The sequence below is a fragment of the Cnephaeus nilssonii genome (genome assembly GCF_951640355.1).
Source record: "Cnephaeus nilssonii genome assembly, chromosome: 11".
In the NCBI taxonomy this organism is placed as follows: Eukaryota; Metazoa; Chordata; class Mammalia; order Chiroptera; family Vespertilionidae; genus Cnephaeus; species Cnephaeus nilssonii.
The window spans coordinates 69,151,844-69,173,535 of NC_137082.1; the positions used below are offsets into that span (position 1 = coordinate 69,151,844).

Sequence of the window (21,692 nt, forward strand, 5' to 3'; positions counted from 1 at the left end):
CAGAGGAATAGAACCTGAAGAAAAATAACATTTCGTTCAACGTGGCTTTGCTGTGACATTGATGAGATGCCATAGGAACCTAACTCTAATTGACATCAATTAGCCTGTGGTAAAATTTGTTTAGTTATGCATCATTTCATTGAAAGTTATAGAACCTATTGACAATGTTAAGTGAGGACTGACTTTGTGTTTAAATGTAACTGAGGTTTGGTTTAACATCAGGTTTTATAAACAATTTTCTCACACCAGACTATTTGTATGGGCTGGTCTCTCCACCCAGGATGCCTTCTCTTCCCACCCTTTCTCCACTTGGCCATCACTTCCTCATCTTGTAAGTTCAGGACTTACCGTCTCCAGAACATTACCTTCTCCAGAAAAGCTTCCTCGGACACTTCAGCGGAACTGATCATCCCTCCTCATGTGTCCACAGGCTGTGAACTTCCTTCTGCCACGGCATTTCCAATGTGGTTCTTGTGTGTTTGACCGACTCTCCAGCTGGTCTGCAAGAACTGTGTCTGGTTATACCCCTCACAATTAACTAGCTCAGGATCTGGCATACAGTAGGTATTCAACAAAAGTTTACTCCCTATCCTACTACCTCTCCCCTGGCTTTGGATTCTAGAATAAACACAATACAAAGTCAATGTTATGAAGGTTCACAACACCACTATCTGGGCTATAGATGGAGGATCTCATATTTAAAAAGAGGACAGCCTTTATTTAAAACAAAGGTGTAGGAAGAAGGAAGGAGGGAAGACAATTCCAACATAAAAGCACATAGGAAGCATCTCAAATTAAAAACAAGGCAAAGAAGGAAGCTATGTCTCATACATATACAAACTACTGACTTTGACTGATTATTTACATCCAAACCTTATAAAACAGCATTTCAAGTCAACACTTAAGCCAGTGTTATTAGTTTTTGTTACAAAAAGTTAAAGCTACAAACTTCACATTTTTTAAGTTGTACATCTGCAACAGCATTTATGCTTTTTTTTCCAAGTTGATCTGAGTACAAGCTGGTGGAAGAATTTTTTCCCCCCAAACACAAATAAGAACATGGATTCCAAAGACAATGAATATAATCCTGATGAAAACACAAACATAGCGCTTAAGAAAGGATGGGGTGGGAGGGTGTGGAGTGGACAGAAACAGTTTTCCAGTAAATAAGGAGCTGCAATCTTTAGAGGCAACATGGTATGCTGGAAAGGGCACTGGAATAAGAATCAGAACTGAATCTGAATCCTGGCTCTGCCATATTCTAGCTATGTGACCTTGAGCAGCAGACTTCATCTCTCGGAGCCTGCTGCCTTATCTGTAAAAGAGGACAACATACCTATATCTCCCAGAGCTATTATGTTTTAAATACCTAGATCTCCCAGAGCTATTATGTTTTAATCTGGGACTATTCAGCTTATCTATTTCTTCTTGAGTGAGTTTAGTACTTTGTACTTTCAATTAGTCTATTTCACTTAAATTGTTGAATTTATTAGCATAAAATTGTTCGTAAAGTTGTTCATAATATTAGCCCGTAGGATCAATAAAGACCTCTCTCATTCCTGATGTTGCTAAGAGCTATCGAGTTTTAAATGGTATAATAAATTTCTGCCACCAGCTAGGTGCTAAATAAACATTACCTGGATCAGAATCTGTAGTCTCAAGAAGTTAAGTTGCTTCAGAGTATCGGTTGGTCTGTCTATCAATCATCCATCCATCCATCCATCCATCCATCCATCCATCCATCCATCATCCAAACACTCATCCATCAATCCAATGGTTGGGAGAAGGGATAATGGAGAAGGAAATATAGAAATTTGCTTCAAAATTACTGACGAGGAAGCAATAAAGATATTCTTAGAGAATTCAAGATTTTTTAAAGACACAATTAGGTGTGGGTCATCGTTTCTAGAAGGAGAGAACAAGTAAGGGGCTAAGAGTTCCCTAGAAGCTTGAGTCACAAGTGCTTAAGCAATGACTGCCACTCAGTGCTCAGTATTCAAGGAAAAACAGGACTAGGATTTGCTCCTCTGCCTTCCTGTCACTAGAAAACAAACACAACTGGTCAGGAAGTTTATCTGATCCAAAAGAGATTGACTTCTGGCAGAGGACTAGGTCTAGCTAGACTGGAGAGCAATGCACTGTTGAACCAGCATGTTGGGTGCACACATGCTTGAAACAAAATAAACTCCAGATCAAGATTCAGGAATATTCATGGGGAAAAACGGAAACTTGTTTTACTTAGATCTAGCTTAGGAAGACAGAAAAAGGGCATTGCTGGCCAAGTGCAAAGTCCTTTTTAAAAAAGAAAGAGGCTGAGGCCGGACTGCTAGCTAGCACAGCAGCCGGTGTGGGGGAGTGCCTGCTCCGTGATTTGGTTTTTAAAACGCACTTGGCTGTCAGACCTGACTACTAATTCTGCTGTCTCCAGCTTAAAAATGCCCGTTAAGAGTTATTTAGTCTGAGTGAGAAAAGGTGGTCCCTTCATTTAAAAAAGACTTTCCCCTGTAAATGCTGGTCCCATACAGTGATGTTACGAATCCTGGTTCTATCACTTACTAGCTATACTGCCTTCTCCGAACCTGTTTGTCTATGACATGGAGATAAAGTCCTTAACTCACAGAGTTGTTGTGAAATTTGGAGCTCACAGAAAGGGTCTACTGAGCAATGTGCCTGGCACATCATGTGGTCAATGAATGCTAGCTGCCATTTATTATTCCAGGGGGACCCTCAAATTGTCCCCTGTTCTCTGTATCTGCCACATAGCTGCTTAACTGGCCAAGCCCTGTAGAACAACTGGCTCTTGCATTTTTTAAAACTTGCTTTAATCGCTAAGAACAGAATCTGGCCACAGAAGAGGAACATTCCCTGCCTTTCCATTGATTTCCAGGTTTGAGAAGCAAAAGCAATTCTGGGGTCAAATTTCAGTGTCCTTAGGTGCAACCCAGGCACAGATCCCTATCTGAGAAGAAGAGATGTTTGAAAATAAAGACACATTTGCCCTTCCCAACTGTCTCCTCTTTGCCGTGTGACTAAGTGACAGGTGGCCCTGAGCCAACGCTGCAGAAGGGCTTGGTGCTGTCTTCTGCGAGCCTTCTGCTCTGCTTTTGGCCTTAAATCTGCCTGCACACGGCCTGTCTGCTATCCGGCAGATGGTGCAGAGGCCATGGAGTGGCTGACACAGGATCTGGCTCCCCTGGGAATCTCTTCACAGCCTCACCCATCGAAGGGAGAAAGCGAGAGCAAGTTCCCATTAGCAGGCTTGCCTGGAGTAACTTAACCCAAACCGAACAGGTCTCTTCTTTTGTAGAAGGGGCTGCTCGGTTCAGTGGACGGGAGGGAGCAGCCCGAGGTCTAGTCCCAGCTCCCACTTCCACCTGCTTTGTGATTTTGGCCATGCTGCTTGCCCTCTCCAAGCCTCAGCCACACCAGATGACAGCTAGGGTCCCTTCCAGCTCTGGCTTCCACGTGTCTGGGTTGAGCCTCCTGGAGAACAAATCTTAGTCTGACATTCACTATCCCTTCCAGACCCCTTAGCAGTAAAATAAAAAAGTCACATATTTGAATGTGGATCACAAAATCAATGCCTGCTACCCGTCTGTAAGGAATGCAGTGCAAAATGCCACGCGTGTGATCTTCACATGAACAATGAGAACTTCAAAGCCCTTTCCCTTTTGTGGACCGATCACAGCCCCGTGTTTGCTTGGGAGATCCTAGCAGGCCTGCCCCCTCACTGGGTCACGTCTCCTCTTAAGGCACTGGGCAGGATCTGTGCGGTGACTCAGGCAGTCGGGAGAGTGGAGGTGGATAAAAGGCGCTGAAACCACAAAGGCCAATTTGCAGAGAAGGCGCCAGGCTTCTCCTGGGACTCAAAAGTAAACACGACTCTCAAGGCTTTCCCTTGGACGCCACCAACAGCTCCAGGAGCCGGGGATGACCCACACAAGGCCGAAACGTGGTGAAAACTGGCCCGGACCTAATTTTTACACAAGCAGCCCTGCAAAAGGGCGAGGCGGGCTCCTGGGAGTGGAGTGGCCCCCATGGCCCCCAGTGTGCCTGCCCTCGGTTCCACAGTACCGTCATCTTACAGAAAAGAGGCAAACCGCGTAGAACTGTACCTGTACAGAGATGCCACCACACTGAGTGGGGAATCTAGTTACAATTTACACATATATGCATATTTATAGTTTTTAAAAAGTCTTCCAGAAAGAACAGTTGAAAGCTATTGGGAGAAGAAAAACCAAAGACAATGTAAAACTTTCCCAGCTATCATTTGACTAGGAGTCTCTGTTCCTGGGGTTTGAAACTCTGAGTTTAAAAGTGCCCACATAAATCCTTTGAAATAATAAACCTGACCGACTGAGACACTCACACACACCAGGACATCTCGCTCGCTGACCAGCGAGGCAGCCCTCCCCTCTGGCGCACATTCCTGAGTTCACAACGGGGCCGGGGCCGTGGAGAGGCCGTGGAGAGGCGACGGCAGAGGGGTGGCTAACAAGCTTGAGCCGCGAGCGATCCGATCCGAGCTCACCGAAGGCCGTCGGGGAGTGGGCCCTCCCGCCTGGCCTGGCTCAGAAGTTCTGTTGCCGCCGCTTCTTAGCCTCAATGGCATCCAAGATGGGCTGCCGCTTGGACTGGTACTTCTGCCGGATCTCTTCAATTTCCTGCTCCATCATGGGGTCGAGGGCCAAGAGCCTCTTCCGAAGGTCCTCCACTGTCCAACTCTTAAGCTAGAAGAGAAGGGGAAAGTACTGTCACCCGGGGGAAGGGAGAGAGAAGAACATGTGATCACACCGAGTAGGGGTGGCGGTGGTTGAAAAGTGGCAGTTCACTCAAATGACGGCATGCCAGCAAGCTTCTCTGAGACAATTTATTCCTGTAAGAGTTCCAAGTGCCAATCTCTTTGTGCCTTGACCAAGAACTTAATGAATCATACTTTCATCTCCCCTACCTTTTAAATTCATCGTTAGGCATTAAAATAACAGCGACTTGATATTTGCAAACTAATGGTTGTCTCCTCGTTCTGTCCGACCCAGGAGATGGGCATCTGGACACCACACCAAGGAGACGATGCTGACTAAGGGGTAGATGCTCTCCCCCCCTGCCCCCAGGGTCTGGGCATTGTCATACATCATCGCTAACATTTATTGGGGGTAATCATACACAAGACCCCACTCTAAGCACTTTCTGTGGTTTATCTACATAAGCATCTTGTAAACACAATCCAGGGGTGGGGGATTGGAGAAACCCTGAAACTTCTGAGATTCCATCACCTGCAGAAGAAAATAGGACTCGATACATAAATTAATAACAAGGGCTAGCACATAAAATGCTTTACATCCATTGATTCATCTAATCCTTGAAACCCGATGCTTTGAGCATGTAATTATCCCCAAGTTACAGATGAACAAGTGAACGAAGAGAGTGGCTAAGTGCCTTGCCAGTGTCTCACAGCGAGGAAGCGGCAGAGTCTAGATTCAAAACCAGAGTCCATGCTCTTGCTCTTAACCGGCATCGCAGGAGGAGCAGGCTCCCAAAGCACAGGCCTTACAACCAACTCCACCCCCGTTTAAAACATGGCTCTGCCTCTGGCAAGTGCTGGGAGACTCAGGCCCGTTGCCCATCTCTCCAGGCCTTCCTCATCTACAGAGGTGGGGCAGCAATGCCTCCTCATGCTTCTCATTAGAACTGCTAGCACGGTGCCCGGCGGATTGTGTGCTGAGAGATGGCACTGCGTGCGACAGCCCGGCCTCCTCACCATAGCCCAGGAGCGCACCGTGCTCCGCCTGTGTCTGCAGCTGCTGGTGAGTGGCCTGGTTGCCGAATGGATGGAGTCTTCACTGAACCCAAGCAAGGCCAGTCCTGGCTGGCAGGGGGGAATGAATGCAACATTGTCCACAGCAGGTGGTGATAAATTCTGTGAGCTCACAACCCTTTTAATAGGTATCGGTTTTAAGAACTCAAAAGGCTCACTCAAATCTTAGAGAGATTTATAGAATCATCACCTCCCTCGGCCCCTTCCTGAGGCCCCAACAGGGAAGTGGTCAGGAAGGAGGGTGAAGGAGCCTTTCTGTCCCCCTTCCTTTAGCGGGTGGGGGTGAGCGAGTGTGGAGTGCCACAGTGGCCTCCCCAGCAATGGTTTAGGGACCTGTCACCACAGGAATGTCCCTTGGCCCCACTATAGGGAAGTTGTCTGAGAAGTGAGAAAAGCCTAACAGTTCAAGACCAAAGGTCCTTTGTAATGTGAGAATGGAAAGACCCGAGAGTGTGGGGAAATGATGGAAAAAAATGCAACTTCCTTTCCAGCCTGTAGTTTTATACCATCTAGGAGGTTGGTGTTCTTGGCCCAGGGACACCCCAAAAAGTGATGCTTGCTTAGTCTTTAGCTTTTCTAATTCCTTCTGCAGAGAACACCCCAGCTTGAACTGTTGATACTGAATGCGACTGGTAGTTAAGGACTTCCCCTTTCCGATCACAGATCCTAAAGCTCTACAGGCTGTGTAACCCTGGACAAATAGCTTCACCTCTCTGAGCCTCAGTTTCCTCCTCCGGAAAACAGACAGTACCAGCTCCTCCATCCTTAGGCTGTAATGAGGACTGGGTGAGTTAAGGGTGCAGTGTTCTCAGAACTTCATACAGTACGTATGTAGCAGATGGTAAGCATTCCAAAAATGACAGCAGTTATCACTGTTATTTCTATTACTGTTGCTATTATTATTGTTAATATTATTAAAAAGACTCTATTAATCTCCATAAATAAGCTACTTCTGTAACCTCTGATCTAAGCCAGCACCAAACAAGTAAAAAAGAAAATATTCTACACTATTTTGAGCTAACATGCCTAAGGGTTGGCACTTGCCCGCAATGCCCATTAAACTTATTATAATTATAGTTCAACGAAATATTTTTCATCCATCCAGCCATTTATCAAATATTCACTGAACACCGACTATGAGCCAGGCACTGTCCGGGGCACATAGGATAGACGGAGAGAGAATCCTGTGGTGACAGGTCACTGAACTGTCCGCCCTTCACACTCCCTCACACCCGACCCCCGAAAGGAAGGCAGGAGTGTTTTCTTTTTCAGTGAAAACAAAACAAAATCGGTGCCCTTTTGAAGCTAACATTTTAGTGAGGTAAGACAGACAAATAATAGTTAACACAGTAAATTCCTCTTACATTAGAAGGTGATATGTGCTTTGGAAAAAGAAAAAAAATACAGTGAGGAAAGGGGAGTTGGGAACTGGGAGACTTGCTTTTTATCCATCGTTAGGATGAAGAATCAACTGCAGAATGAAGAAATGTGAGTTAGTAGAGCTGCACCAGCTTTCCAACTCATTCTTTGACTCAAGGTAGACCCTCTCCTCCGTACACCTGTCTCCCCCTGGGTGAGAAGGGCTGCCTGGATGACCCTAAAGCACTTTTTAGACTCAACGTCTCTCAAAGTGTGATCCGTGGATCACCTGCACCAGAATCACTTCGGAAAAACAGAGACTCCTGAGCACCAACCCAGAGCTATTTGATCACACAGGAGGTGAGGCACAGGACTGCATGCTAAGGCAGCTATTCAGGTGTGTCTTATAAATCTTCATGTTTAGTAAGCATGATTCCCCATCTTCCTTCTTGTTTTCCCAGCAGCAAAATTCTCACAAAATAACTGGCCGGCCTCTAGTGGAAAGCTTCTTCTAGGTTTCCGATTATGCAGCTTTTTTGCCCTTGATGCTAATCTGGGCACCAATGACCTCCTCTGCTTTATCTCAGCTAACTTCAGACCAACTGACTTGCCCAGAGGCCTTTGGGGCTTAAGTTACACCTGACCTATTAGAACACAGCCAGCCAGTCACTGCTAATGACTTGGTCACACCATCCAGATATGGATTTTTCTGAAAACAAGCTGAGAGAATGGCTTTATGGCGCCAAGTATAGCATTTCACCTTCCTGGTCATTGGTAGCATAAATACATTTCAAGTGTTTTTCTTGCAGTAAAATAACCGTGGTTCTACAGTTTTGATACAGCAAATTCTCAAATTGGCCATGTGGGTAGCTTGAGCTGCTGTCACGAATTAATGGAAATGTCACCATTTAGTATGTCATCTATCCCCCAAGGCTTAGAGCCCTCTCTGTACTATGACTCTCACATTTACATCTCTAGACCAAAATTCTCCTCTGCACCCCAGGCTCACATGTCCAGATCGGATCCTACTGGACATCTCAGTCCCCAATGACCTCATGTAAGTCGGCCGCTTATCACATCTACAATGAAGCTCTGGAGTCCTCCCCCTTCCTCACTCCCCAACCTCCTCCCTACTGCCCAGGCTTCCCACCTCAGGGTGCTCAAGTCAACACGATTCTTCCCTTTCCCTCACCACACCCCTGCCCATGTCCAATCCTTCAATCTCATCTCTGAAATACTGGTACAGCTCAAATCCAACCATGTTTTTCATCCAACCCTTCAAATCAGGCCACCATTATCTCATAGCAACAAACATAATTAAACATAGAGAAATGGGTTAGATCAGTGGTCGGCAAACTGCGGCTCGTGAGCCACATGCGGCTCTTTGGCCCCTTGAATGTGGCTCTTCCACAAAATACCACGGCCTGGGCGAGTCTATTTTGAAGAAGTGGCGTTAGAAGAAGTTTAAGTTTAAAAAGTTTGGCTCTCACAAGAAATTTCAATCGTTGTACTGTTGATATTTGGCTCTGTTGACTAATGAGTTTGCCGACCACTGGGTTAGATCACTTCACCCTTGTTTCCTACTACACTTAGAACAAAACCCAACAACTCACCAGGGTTACAAAGGCCCACATCTCTGGCCCCATCGGCCTCTCCAACTTCATCACCTACTGCCCATCCCCAAACCTTTGCTCAGGATCCTCTAGCCACACTTTATTTTAGATCCTCAAACAGGCCACACTTTTTCTGGCCTCAAGGGAAATTATCTTTCTGCCTTGATGGATCACCTCCCCCCTGCCCCCTCTACCCGCGCCCCCCCCCCCAACTTTGTCCTTGTCCCTTAGGCCTTAGTTCAGAAGTCCCATTCTCTGGCCATTTAATCTAGAAAGGTCGTCTGTTTTCCATTATTCTCTATCTCAGCCCCAAGTTTATTTCCTTTAAAACAGCCATGGCACCTTGTAATCATGCTCATTTGTCTCTCTTACTACTTTGTCTAGTTCACTATGCTAAGCATGACACTGGCTGAAGGAATGAATAAAGCGCCCTTGGTTTCCAGTCAAACAATAAAGGGAGCCACAGAAATCAAGGCAGCGGCTTCCCTTGAGCACCACCCCTGGGCCAAGGCTCTGGGCGAGATGCTGAGAGGACTGGGTGTGGAACAAGGAGTGGTTCCCTTAAGGAGCTTACATTCCTCACAGCTTCTTTTGAAGGAAGTCTTTGCTCACTTGATTAAAATTGCTATGTTTTATACTGGCTGATAAGAACGCAGGTTTCCAATCTTGGCTTAGTCAGCAATAAATGACACGCCCAAATTAAAAAAAAAAAATTTTTTTGGGGAAAAAAGACTTCTACTACACGAAACACACATTGGAAAGAACGAGATAATCAGAAGAATAAGATACTAACCTTCTGTAAAAGACAAAATGAGTGCCGAGCCCAGAGCCACAGGCTCATTGCTGAAGGGGCGTTGTGCTGAAGAGAACAGACCAAACACAGGGATTTGGGCTCTCTTCCTGGGAGAGGTCACAGAAGGATGGAGAAAGTAAAATATGCCGCTTACTCAGGGTTTTTTAGAATTCCCTGACTGCGTGGGAAAATGGGAAGGGTGGGCTCTGAGTGTGAGAGGAAGCACTGATGTTTGAGGTCACTTTCACTCCTGTCTAATAGCCGCCCAGACTGCACCCACCATGGCCAATGGCCTTGACGGATGTCTGCCACATGTCTGAGCAAGTAAAGGTAACACATATGCAGATGAGATTTCTCTGAAAATGAGGTCTCTGAAAATGTTATATCTAAAGTAGGCATTTTTTTTTTTTCAATCCGAACTTCAGCCTTCCTCAGTTTCAGCAGGATACCATGCTGTCTTACTACTGATTCTACACATAAACACGGAAGAAACAGGTTAATTACGTGAGCCTATGCTGTGCGTTCGGCATGGTGCAAGCACTTTTTGTCTGCCCTATTTCACTTAAGCCATGTGTAAGGCAGGTACCATTACTGTTCTCCTTTTACAGATGAGGCCAATGAGGATAAGAGTGGGCAAGTAATTCCCCCAAAGTGAAACAGCAAAGAATTGGAAGAGACTGTGACCACCACCACCCGAAGCGTTTCTGGAAATGGGTCCATGTTAGTGGCAAACGTGGGCAGGCTGACACTACATACAGCTGATGGCCCTCACATTAAACAATGCCACTGCTCAGCAACGTTGGTGACATCGGGAAGTCAGGTGACCTCTCTGGATTTGGTTTCCCCATCTGTGAAACGGGTGAAGGATCTGCCTACTCGCTGCCTTTCCTCATGTAAAAATACCAGTGCCTGGCATGTGCCTGCTGAAGTGCAGTGACTCAACTCCAGGTGGCTGAACATTATTTAAATCTAAGCAACCGACTTTACTGGCATCTCCTCTAGGCCAGGAACACTGTTGGCAACAGCTGTTGGAGGAGCACACAGGTTCAGGGGCAAGAGCACTGGCTTCGAGTCAGATGGACCTGGGTTCATGGGAGCTCTGCCCTTGGCAGATCCTCTAACAGGTGCCTCTCCTTCCCCATTGTTCAGTACAGGACAACAGCATTTATCCTACCAGGGGAGCTGTGAGGCCTAGAGGTATTGGTAAAGTATATGACAGTGTCGGGTGCACACCAGAATGAAACTGGGTACATTGGGAGCTGCCTCCTTAAATCCTTTTCTGGAAAATGGAGGACACAGTGAGGAACAGAAACAGGGAGTAAGCACTGAGCTTGATGTGCTCTACATACAGTGCAGGACACACAGCACACACAGAGGTGTCGCTCAAGAACTGTGTGTGGAAACCCCACATCCAATAACCTGGTTTGTGTCCTGACATAGCAAAATCCTCAGATTCTAGCAACAGCACGAATACAGAAGGCTAATGGGAACAGATTTCTTCTCACGCTGCTTTGCAACACTGAACTCTGAATTATACCGTGTCCGTGTCGGTTGCACAACTGGCTGGGAGAACAACTGAGAAGATCAGGCTGATATTTCATCACAAGTTGAGAACTCAAAGAAATGACACTGACTATTAGCCTGGAAATCAGCAGCGTCAAGCTAAACTAAGCGCATCAGAATGTATAGCAGGGCTTCACCTGCCTTGGCTACAGGCCCATATGAACAAACAGGTCTGGTCCTCAGCCCAGGTACAGGGTTTAGACCTATTTCAAAGTTCAGATCCTCTGCTGCAAGAAGCTCTCACCTCTGAACTCTATTATGCAAATAGCATCATGAGTTGTCCCTAAAAAACAACCAAAGAGACTTGCCAAAGCTTTAAGGACAAGCTTCAATTCAGCACAGACTGAACTTGAGCACTTTCTATTCTGTGCCCAATGTCACAAACAAAATTTCTCAAACACATCACCTCTCTGGACAGGTGAGTCAGGCTGATGCTCTGTCACAGGTAATGGTGTGGCCAGCTTAAGGGAAGAACACACCTCTGGAATTTAGCAAGATGATAAGGAAGCTTGATAGAAGCTAAAAAGTCAGATGAAGCCACAACACGCCATTCCACATCTTCAACACCAGCCCTTGAAGGTTAGCAAAAGTGCAACAGAGAAAGTGCACGAAGCTTGTTCTAAAGGCATCTAGGGCATTGATTCCGTCCCACCGAGGATACCCTTCCTTGTCTCTAGGAATGGGTTCTAGACTGGGGAGAGGTGACTTTAGAAGATTCCCAGGTGATGCAGTAATCTTTCAGCGGATGAGTAAGCAGATAGTCAAATAAAAAAAAACAAGGAAGCTGACCGGTCAAATCACAACTGTGCAGACTAAGTAAGCACCAAGCCAGACCCTTCAATTTCAAAAGATATTGCTCCTTAAATGAACCTTGTGCAAGTTTTAATGAGTGATTTCCTCTGATTCAAATTATGGTCATGCCAAATTTGCTTCCATCAGACACTTATAAAATCTTCCTAATGCTTCTCCAATAAGGAAGAAAAGTTGGAAAACTAGATCAACTAAAGATTACTTCTACTCCATTTTGAGTTTATGATGATTTCAAATCAATACATAGAATTGTTATCAGAAAACATGACTGCATGTATATAAAATATGTACCAAGAAGACTGGAATGAAACGCAGACCTCAAACCTGGGTAAAAGCAAAGAAATCTGTCTGCAAGCAGGCCTGACGACACAGTGACAAGAGCTCTGACAAGGGTCAGCTGACTGGCCTCAACCAACCCGAAGACTGAATCCAGAGAGGCTCCCACCTAGCGAAGGGAGGCTCGGCATGGACAGTGTGCATGTGGCGTATTAAGAACATGATTTGATAAATGGTGTAAACAAAAAGACAAGAAGCCAAAGTTTGTTTTTTTTCCTTGAAACAGAGGTTTTACTGTAATATATATTGCTTGCATACTTTTACTTATCTGTGACTTATTGAGAACAATCCTCAAGTTTACACTGGCAGAATTAATTTTTGAACTAGTACTTTTGCATGCTTAGAATTTATTCAATCTCTGCTCAGGCATGAACTTTCACAACTTACTCGGAATATGACAATGCACCTGCTTTTTGTTACTGTTGTTTTGTTTTTGTTCTGTGAGTTTTAGGAGAGCCTTTGGCCAAAAGTAATAAAGTTTTGACCAAACCCAGATTTTTTCCTTCCCTCATGACTCTGGCTTTCCACAGCAAGAACCCATAAAAACTTTCATACCACCAATACAAGAGTAATGGTTGTCACAAGGCGTTGCATTGCTACTATCCAGCATTAAATCTTTAATTATAAAGATGTAGCGAGTTCCTTCTCTGTGTCAGACACTCGTGCTAGGACTGAGAAGGCATCGGTAGGGATGGTAGGGGTGTATTAAGTAAGGGTGTGTACGGGACAAAGTATATGGCAGGATTCCTTTACACTAGAAGTGGAGATAAATGAGGTAGATAAGTTATGAAAACAAGCTACAATCTGGCATTACTAAGTGCCTAATGATGGCTAGTATTAATGAGAGCTACCTTTAGCTGAGTGCTATGTGCTAGGCATTGTGCTCAGCACTGTACATGCATTGTCTCATGTAATCCTCGTAAGCCTATGAAATAAGTAGTATAATCCCATCTCACAGTGGTGGATACTGAGGATTAGAGACACAGGAATTTGCTCCCAGCCCTAAAGCCAGTAAGTGTAGGTGGCCGAGTTAGATGTGAGTCCCAGCATGTCCAGCTGTTAAAGCCAAGCCGACTGTGTGTCAAGTCATCACGTGTTATAGGAGTTGAGAGAAGGAAGCATCCCTGTGGTCAGAGTCTCTGAGAGAAAGATCTTACCTTTTTAGACATTTATAAGACAAAGAATGGATGCACTCTCTAACTCAGGGAAAATCTGAATTGTAGAATTTTAAAAAATAAAACATAAATCTTATTTCAAGTAATGATCACACTTGAGATACAGTGCGCTAATAAAATTAGGTTAAATACAGGGTGGGGCAAAAGTAGGATTACAGTTGTGAGTACGTGAAACAATTTATTCTTGTATTATAATTTATTAATTATTGTATTATTTTCCATTCAAACAAATGTAAACCTACTTTTGCTCCACCCTGTAAATGAAAGGATTTACGAGTGCATATGTCAATAGTAATATAGCCATTCAAAATTCCTCAAAATATGGCAGATGCCATATTTCCCCACTATGCCATGCTTCTGCTGAATAGAATTCTCTGTCTTTGGTTAGAGAATGCCCATCCAACCTCCCAGCCCAGCTCAAACTCCAGCTCCTCTTTCTCCCTGACTACCTTTTCCTTTCATAAAGTGGGGGCTACCTACTCTTAAGTCTAATATATTTTCAGTCAGGCCAGCAGAAAAGAGTTCTCAATGAATATATAATAAAGAAATATATCCTTAAGCTTTAAGCCCTTACTTGAAAATGACCTTTTACTGGGTTTCCTCAATTATTAGTAAGATGCTGGACTTTCAAGAAGCTTTGAAAATCTATAATCAATACATAAGTCTAACAGTATCATATAAGTTTGTTAAATAAGGTTATATCAATTGGTCTAAACTGACCCAGGCATGCCAAAATCAAGATGAATAGCTCGTCCAGTGTCATGACTGCAATAAAGCTGTAAGAAAAAATGGACATAAAAAACATCTCTAGTCTTGGTTGCTCATGATTGCTTTTAGAGAAAAATTCTACTTTAAGGGTAGCTCTAAATTGGTTTATAAATTTCACACTTAAGGAAACCAAACTGTGAGAGGAAAATTTTCAGAAAGTTAGCAAACACAGAGCTTAGAATAAGTAAATCTCTGAGGATAACTGAAAATGTTTAAAGAAGGCAGAGCACAAGAATAGGGCAGAATATGATGTTCCTGATATTTGAAAGGACTGAAGAGTGATGTCAAAAGTATCAACATTCTTGCAGTGCTATTAATCTTTCAGAAGATGGAATACCTAAACAGCAACTGTACCGAGCTGCTGTTTTAACACAGCTTAATAATTCAGGAAAGGAGCTAGCTGATCACGTAAGAATCCCTGCAAGCGGTGTCTCTGTACTTGCTCGGGCTGGAAATTTCCAAGATAACAAAAGGGCCAGGCTTTCCCCTCTCATCTTGCCAAACAGAAGAAGCCTGAAGAATCCCAAGCAAATCTGAAAGCTACAATGCAAACTGATCCCACTTTACTTAATAGAGGGAATCTTAAAAGGTACCTTCTGACTAAATAGGATCCAATTTAAATACACTAAAAGGACAAAGTGCTTACAGAAAACTAGTTAAGAATGCAAATAAAATTCTCTGAGTAAGCTATTTTGCAGGCCTAAATTTTTACAATTTGGACTTGCTTAAACTGGGAAAACTTGTACGCACTCAATCTCTGGAGAGTATATAAAAACCTCTGTAAATAAGTCCTACTGCTGGAACACTCATGCAATGAAGGGCCAGAGATTTACCAACTAAACACTCCCCACAGTGCCGGAAGCCAATTCCAGCATGTCATAATTACAAGAGTTTTATCAAAAGCTTGATGAAACTTGGGGGCTCAACAAGGGCTGAGTCATATATGTAATCACCTGTTGGAAAGGCTAAAAGGCACTTCCCCCAAACCTGAATAGGATGATTGTTGCCAGACAGCTCAGGGCATCTTAATCTACATGTTATTGCCTCCTGTTGGCCAAACACCTGAACAGCTGTAGGCTATTCCCCAATCTCACAATGCTTCTGTACCCTACCCTTTGAAGTGTATTATCTCCACCTTGCCTTAGGACAAATTGTGTTAATAAAAAGCAAGGGTCCTGAGACAAGGAAAACTAAGAACTTAGAACTTTAGCTGAAGCTCCTCTGACCCCCAATGCCTTTCAAAATTATCTTTCGTCTATGGACTCTTATTTAATCTACACGCACAGCCTTTTTCCAGATTGCTGAACCCTTTGCAATGCTGGAACAAGAACCCTGGCACCACAGAAATATCCCCTCAATAGCCTTTGAGAAAAAAGAATTCTGCAAAAGAAGCAGATAAGTTCTATCTACAAGGCATGTCAGAATTTTTCTGCAATGGCTATCAAATCCTGTCAAAAACAGAAATCGTGTCTAGATAGGGTGGTGTGGTGTGGTGTGTGTATGTGTGTGTGTTTTATCTACAAGGCATGTCAGAATTTTTCTGCAATGGCTATCAAATCCTGTCAAAAACAGAAATCGTGTCTAGATAGGGTGGTGTGGTGTGGTGTGTGTATGTGTGTGTGTGTGTGTGTGTGTGTGTGTGTGTGTCTGTCTGAGAGAGAGAGAGAGAGAGAGAGACAGAGAGAGAGAGATTTCTGCCAGAGAGAGAGAGAGAGAGAGAGAGAGAGAGAGAGAGAGAGAAAAACACATAACTGCCTAATAGGGATTTTTTTGTTGTTGTTTTTTTTTTCTGATTTAAGACTGTCTAAAAAAGATGAGTGTATTCCTATTCTGCAAAAGTATTAATATGTATATGCCCCAGATACTTTGGGACAGTCCTTTATTCTTTTCAACAAATGTTTAATTGGTATGAATAACAAAGGTGATTTAATTTATGACATGGTAATAATCTTCAAATGTGTATAAATTCACACCAGAAAAAGTTCTTTGTAAGAACCATTACCTAGTTTTTTGGTTCAGAAAGGATGATCATCATCTTCCTAGTAGTAAGCTCATCTAAGCTCAGAGTTTAAAATGCTTAGCTTCTCTGATATAAGACTGTTCTTATTATTTTCTATAATGAACTAACATCATGAAGAAAGAAACTAACTCCAATCTGGGGTCTGACAGACGGCTTGGAATCTACAATGACAGGGAGAGGGGAGAAAAAAGAAAATAAAATTATGTTAATAAAGAAATAAAAATATTAAGAAAAGAGAGAGTATATTAGTCACTAATTTATTATCTCTTTGCTCCAAATGCACCTTTCTATATAGTCTCCATGATAAACAACAGAATCCCTTTCCGTACTTCTTCAAAGTCTGGCAGCCCTGTCAACATGGACACCAGAGCCCCCACATAGCTTGCCCAGACCCCAGTGTACGCCCATGTCTCTGGCTGCTGATTGACTGCTTCTCGCCGGCACTCCCGAGGATAGCCTATGGCTTGCCCAGAGCCTTTGGGCCACATCTGGTTTAGCCAAATCAGCGAACTCCTCTGCTATGCCATGGGCTGAACCCTACCTTCTCCACTGAGTTCTGAACCCCTGGTAGTTTGTCCTTCATTGGGTATGCCCCGCAGTCCTGGGGAACCATATAGTTTCCCTCTATCTTAGCTATTGCTCTTTTCTCACAGTTAATAATTCCTTGTGTTAAACTTCTGTTTAACCTACTGTGTGATTTCTATCTCCAGACTGGACCCAGACTACTACAGGGAGAAAGAACACAGTGAGTACAGGGGAGCACATGTTTGTCCACTAACGGAAAAACTTCCAAAATGCACACCCCAAATAAAACCTTAAATACAAAAAATACCCAAATAATTTCAAATCCAGAATACTCTGGTATGTTTATTTGCAGGCCAAGTGCAAAATTAAAATGCTCTCATTTGATCCCACTGAAAACTGTATTAATGGTGAAGATAAATTGTGGCATAGACAGAAAATTGAAACTACTCAGCAAAAAGAAGGAACAACTGCAGATACATAAAACAATATGCAGGATCTCAAAACAGCGTGCCAAATGGAAGCAGCCAGACACAAAGGACTGTAAACTGTATGACCCCATTCCCATGGCTTTGTGGAAAAGACAAAACTATAGGGACAAAAACAAGGTACGAGGGAGCTCTTGGGGATGATGGAAATGTTCTATATTTTGATTATGGTGGTATTTATATGACTGTACACTCAAAAGGAACAAATTTTATATAAATATATACAAATATATAAATTAAACCTCGACAAACCTGACTTTACAAAACAAAAAAGTACGTATCAGAAATTATAGAAGATAGTTCAAGTAAGACTTAAAGGGAACAGCTTTACATGCATATATCAGAAAAGAGAGATGACTGAAAATTGTCCAATTGGAGGGGAAAAGACCCAGAATAAACTCACAGAAAGAACATAAATTCATGAATCCAAAAGCAAGGACCAACAAAATCAAAAGCTGGTGCTTTGAAATGATTGAAAAAAAAGGGGAGAAAACTCATAAATTTGATCAAGAAAAAAATATATTAGGAATGAAAAGCAAGCTAGAATTACAGATATTACAAATTTTAAAATTCAAAATTTTATGCCAAAAGTTTTAAAAACTTAGATGAAAACAAGATTTCTGGAGGGACCTCTAGATTTATCTGGAATAAAACCCTAAAGACCATGGACTAAGAATTCTGGACCAAAGGACAAAGCAGGATGAGATGCAATGTTAAAACGTGTACTTAAATGACAGAGCCACAGAGCAGGAAATAATCTTGGAAAATAGAGGCAGCCATGCTATTACTGAGCAGAAAGAAGTGCTTCTCTGTAAGCAGGATAAAAGGACTAGTTAACTCCCAATTCCCAGCTCTGGCAACGTGACAGATTATTTAGCTCACTCCCAAAACTTCCTCCTGAGAAAGAAGGGGAAATCTCCAGGGGACAGAAACATTGTTTGTATGCCCACCTCGTTTTCTTATAATGCTAACATTGGTCTTCCCAGTAAATCAAGAAGACATAAAGAAAGGTAGGGCACAGGGAGCAGGATTTAAAGGCCCATTGTATAATGATTACATAATAACAATAAGCCCGAATTTAAAATCACTTATTAACCATTATTAGCCAGTCACTATGTTAAGCACTTTCTTGTACTATCTCATTTGCTCTTCATTAAATCTTACAGCTATAATTAACTTGATTCTAGAGATGGACAGATGGAACATTTTAGGTTTACAGAATTAATCTGCCTGAGGTTATCAAGTGGCAGAGATCAAAACTTAATCTGGGGGAGAGATCAACCAAAGGTCTTGTGTGCATGCATATGAGCCTAACCAATGCTTAAGTTCAACAGAGGGTTGGGGCATCCAAGGGGAGGGGTGTGGGATGGGAATGGGGGGATGAGGACAAATATGTGACACCTTAATCAATAAAGAAATTTAAAAAAATAATAAAAAAAAAAAAAAAAAAAAAAAAACTTAATCTGGCCCTGGCCAAGTGGCTCTGTTGATTGAAGCGTCGTCCAGTGCACTAAATGGTTGTGGGTTTGATCCCCTAGGTTATGGGTTCGATCCCTGGTAGGGGCATATACAGGAGGCAACCGATTGATGTTTCTCTCTCACCGTCTCCCTTCCTCTCTCTCTCTAAATTAATAAAAACCATATCCTCGGGTGAGGATTTTAGTAATCCTATATAATAAAAGGGTAATATGCAAATCGACTGAACGACCAATCGTTATGATGTGCACTGACCACTAGGGGGCAGACGCTCAATGCAGGAGCTGCCCCCTGGTGGTCAGTGTGCTCCCTCAGGGGGAGCACTGCTCAGCCAGAAGCCGGGCTCATGGCTAGTGAGCGCAGTGGCAGTGGTGGGAGCCTTTCCCACCTCCGCGGCAGCACTAAGGATGTCCAACTGTGCTAAGGATGTCTGACTGCGCTAAGGATGTCCCAGGGCTCCTGGACTGCGAAAGGCGCAGGCCGGGCTAAGGGACCCCCGAGTGCACAAATTCGTGCACCAGGCCTCTAGTAATAATAATAATCCTAATATAGAAAAAGCCAGGGGCCATCACAACCGAAACAACCGGATGGATGACCAAACACTGGCTGCGTGGGGTGACAAGGCCGGCAGGGAGGTTAGTGAAGGACGACCAAACTGAACAGCAGGCTGCGTGGGGCGACCAGGCCAGCGGGGGGGGGGGGGGGGGGGGGGGCGGGCGGGGGAGGGCAGTTGGGTGCAATCAGGCTGGTGTGGGGGCGGGGCAGTTGGGGGCAACCAGGACAGTGGGGGGGGGGGGAGTTGGGGGTGACCAGGCCGGCAGAGGGGACAGTTGGGGGCGACCAGGCCAGCGGGGGGTGGGGGGTGGGGGGGCAGTTAGGGGCGACCAGGCCGGTGGGGGTGAGCAGTTGGGGGCGACCAGGTCAGCAAGGGGGGACAGTTGGGGGACCAGGCTGGCAGGGGGGCAGTTAGGGGCAATCAGGCAGGTGAGCAGTTAGGAGCCAGTGGTCCCGGATTGTGAGAGTGATGTCCGACTGCCGGTTTAGGCCCGATCATTGGGATCGGGCCTAAACCGGCAATCGGACATCCCCTGAAAGGTCCCAGATTAGAGAGGGTGCAGGCTGGGCTGAGGGGACACCACCCCCCATGCATGAATTTCGTGCATCAGTCCTCTAGTATAAAAATAAAAGGCTAAAAATGGAATCTGGCTCTATCTGACTATTTGGTACTTTTAATTGGTCAGGTGCTTTCACACTTATATAATCTTAGTCCCCAAGGTTTAGTTGCTGGCCTCTGTAACAAAGAGTTAGCATAAGGCTGGCAAGGTTTACTCAAGCCAAGTTACCATAATACTAAGTACTGGCTAAAGGCCAAAGACTGGCTCTCTCTATCTGTAAAATGGAAAAGGCAGATAACCTTCTGCAGAGCTTCTGTGAGAAACAACTAAACACATGGGTAGAAGTTCCCTGGGGACAAATTTTGGCGGAAATTAAAAAAACACAGTATTTTCAGGCAGAACCTTTAAGCAATGATATGGATTACATCCCAACTTGTGGAATCCAATCTTCTTCTCAGAAACGACCAGAAGTGGTCAGGAAAACACTGGATGACCCCTCTTGTTGGAGATGTAAGAGAAGCTGAAAGCTCCTATTTCTCTGAACGATAGTGTTGGAACAGCTTACTGAGCAAGACGATGGCTTCTAGGAATTTAAGATATAAGCCATTTGGCACCTGTGCTTCCCGTGAAGCCACATGAAAATGACCTCAGCACAGCACTTCCTAGGGCCCAAGGTACCACGATAGTATTTGCAGATCTTAGGATCCATATCTGATCTTTCTAAGCCATGTAGATCTAAATGATTTCTTATCACTAGTCATACTCTCTCTACCCAAATTCACAGAACCCAATGTCTGGATTTAGCTCTTTACTCACCATGTGGTTAAGATAAAAATCATCCTGTATTTTAACAGCAGAGAATAATTGGCCATGAAGAGTGAACTTTAAAGAAGACAGCTGCCAAGCAGTTCCAGAACCAAACAAAGGAAATGAAAAACAGTGTCAAGCTCACACAGACTGATGCCATTGTAAGCAAGCTCCTGGGTCACAAACCACTGGCATTTAAGTCTTGCTCTAAGTGCCATTTCAGTAACTGAATTAAAAACCAAGCCCTAACCAGCTAGCACGATCCACCAGCAGAGCCAGGCTACTGTGAGTTCAGACAAAGACGACATTCACTTGCCATGCGGTTTCTCAGAAAGCATATGTAAACAGCAGGTTTCCCTGGCAATTTTGGATACGTATGTCTTTTTCAGACTGCTGTTCTTGGCTGGTTTTCTGAAAGTAAAAAGCACAAGATCTCATTATATCCCGAGTACAAATGAATTCAGCTTTAACATACTTGAAGCCCAGCTTTACAGGAAAAGCAAGAAATTTTAAACAAAAATAGTATACCTTGTCAAGAACAATTTAGGACAGTCTTCTCACTAGAAACTTCTCGGCATGGTTACCTCAGGAAAGATCCATTAACATGCAACTGGTGTTTACTCTGGCTAGCTCCTGGGCATTCACGTGGCACTGCAGGGTCAGAGACCAAAATACTAATCCTGGTCTCCATTCATCTTTCTTCCAGCACAGGATTATGAAAAGAAACTCACCAAAGAAAGGCTGAAAAGCAAACAAGCATGGAGATAGTCCAGGACAGAAGGCAAAAGTCTGAGAATATAGGGTCTGACATTTAAAATCCCAGCTTAAGTCACACAGTCAACACAAAAACACCAACCTCAAAAGCAGACACAAGGCTCAACTCCTAAAGAAGCCTGGCCTAATAAGTTAGAATGATCTAAAAGCAACCTAACACCAACCAAGAAAGTTCCAACACTAAATGCCAAATAAAAGAAGAATGACTAAGTCAATCCAAATAATATAATGTGATGGATTATTATGTAACCACGAAAA

The 21,692-nt window shown here is 43.9% G+C and overlaps 1 protein-coding gene across 2 annotated transcripts in view; it reads right to left on the reverse strand.

The window, feature by feature from the left end:
- Positions 1 to 540: 540 nt before the first annotated feature.
- The window catches only part of STK4 (serine/threonine kinase 4), a 97,920-nt gene continuing 76,768 nt past the window's right edge, over positions 541 to 21,692 (reverse strand). The window contains exon 11 of one of the 2 annotated variants that reach the window (XM_079783682.1): positions 541 to 4,730. In XM_079783682.1, the coding sequence (XP_079639808.1) occupies positions 4,572 to 4,730 (159 nt within the window). In that variant the 3' untranslated portion in view covers positions 541 to 4,571. Of the gene's footprint in view, positions 4,731 to 20,701; positions 21,072 to 21,692 lie in introns of those variants that run through there. The other variant, XM_079783683.1, reaches the window with a different exon arrangement.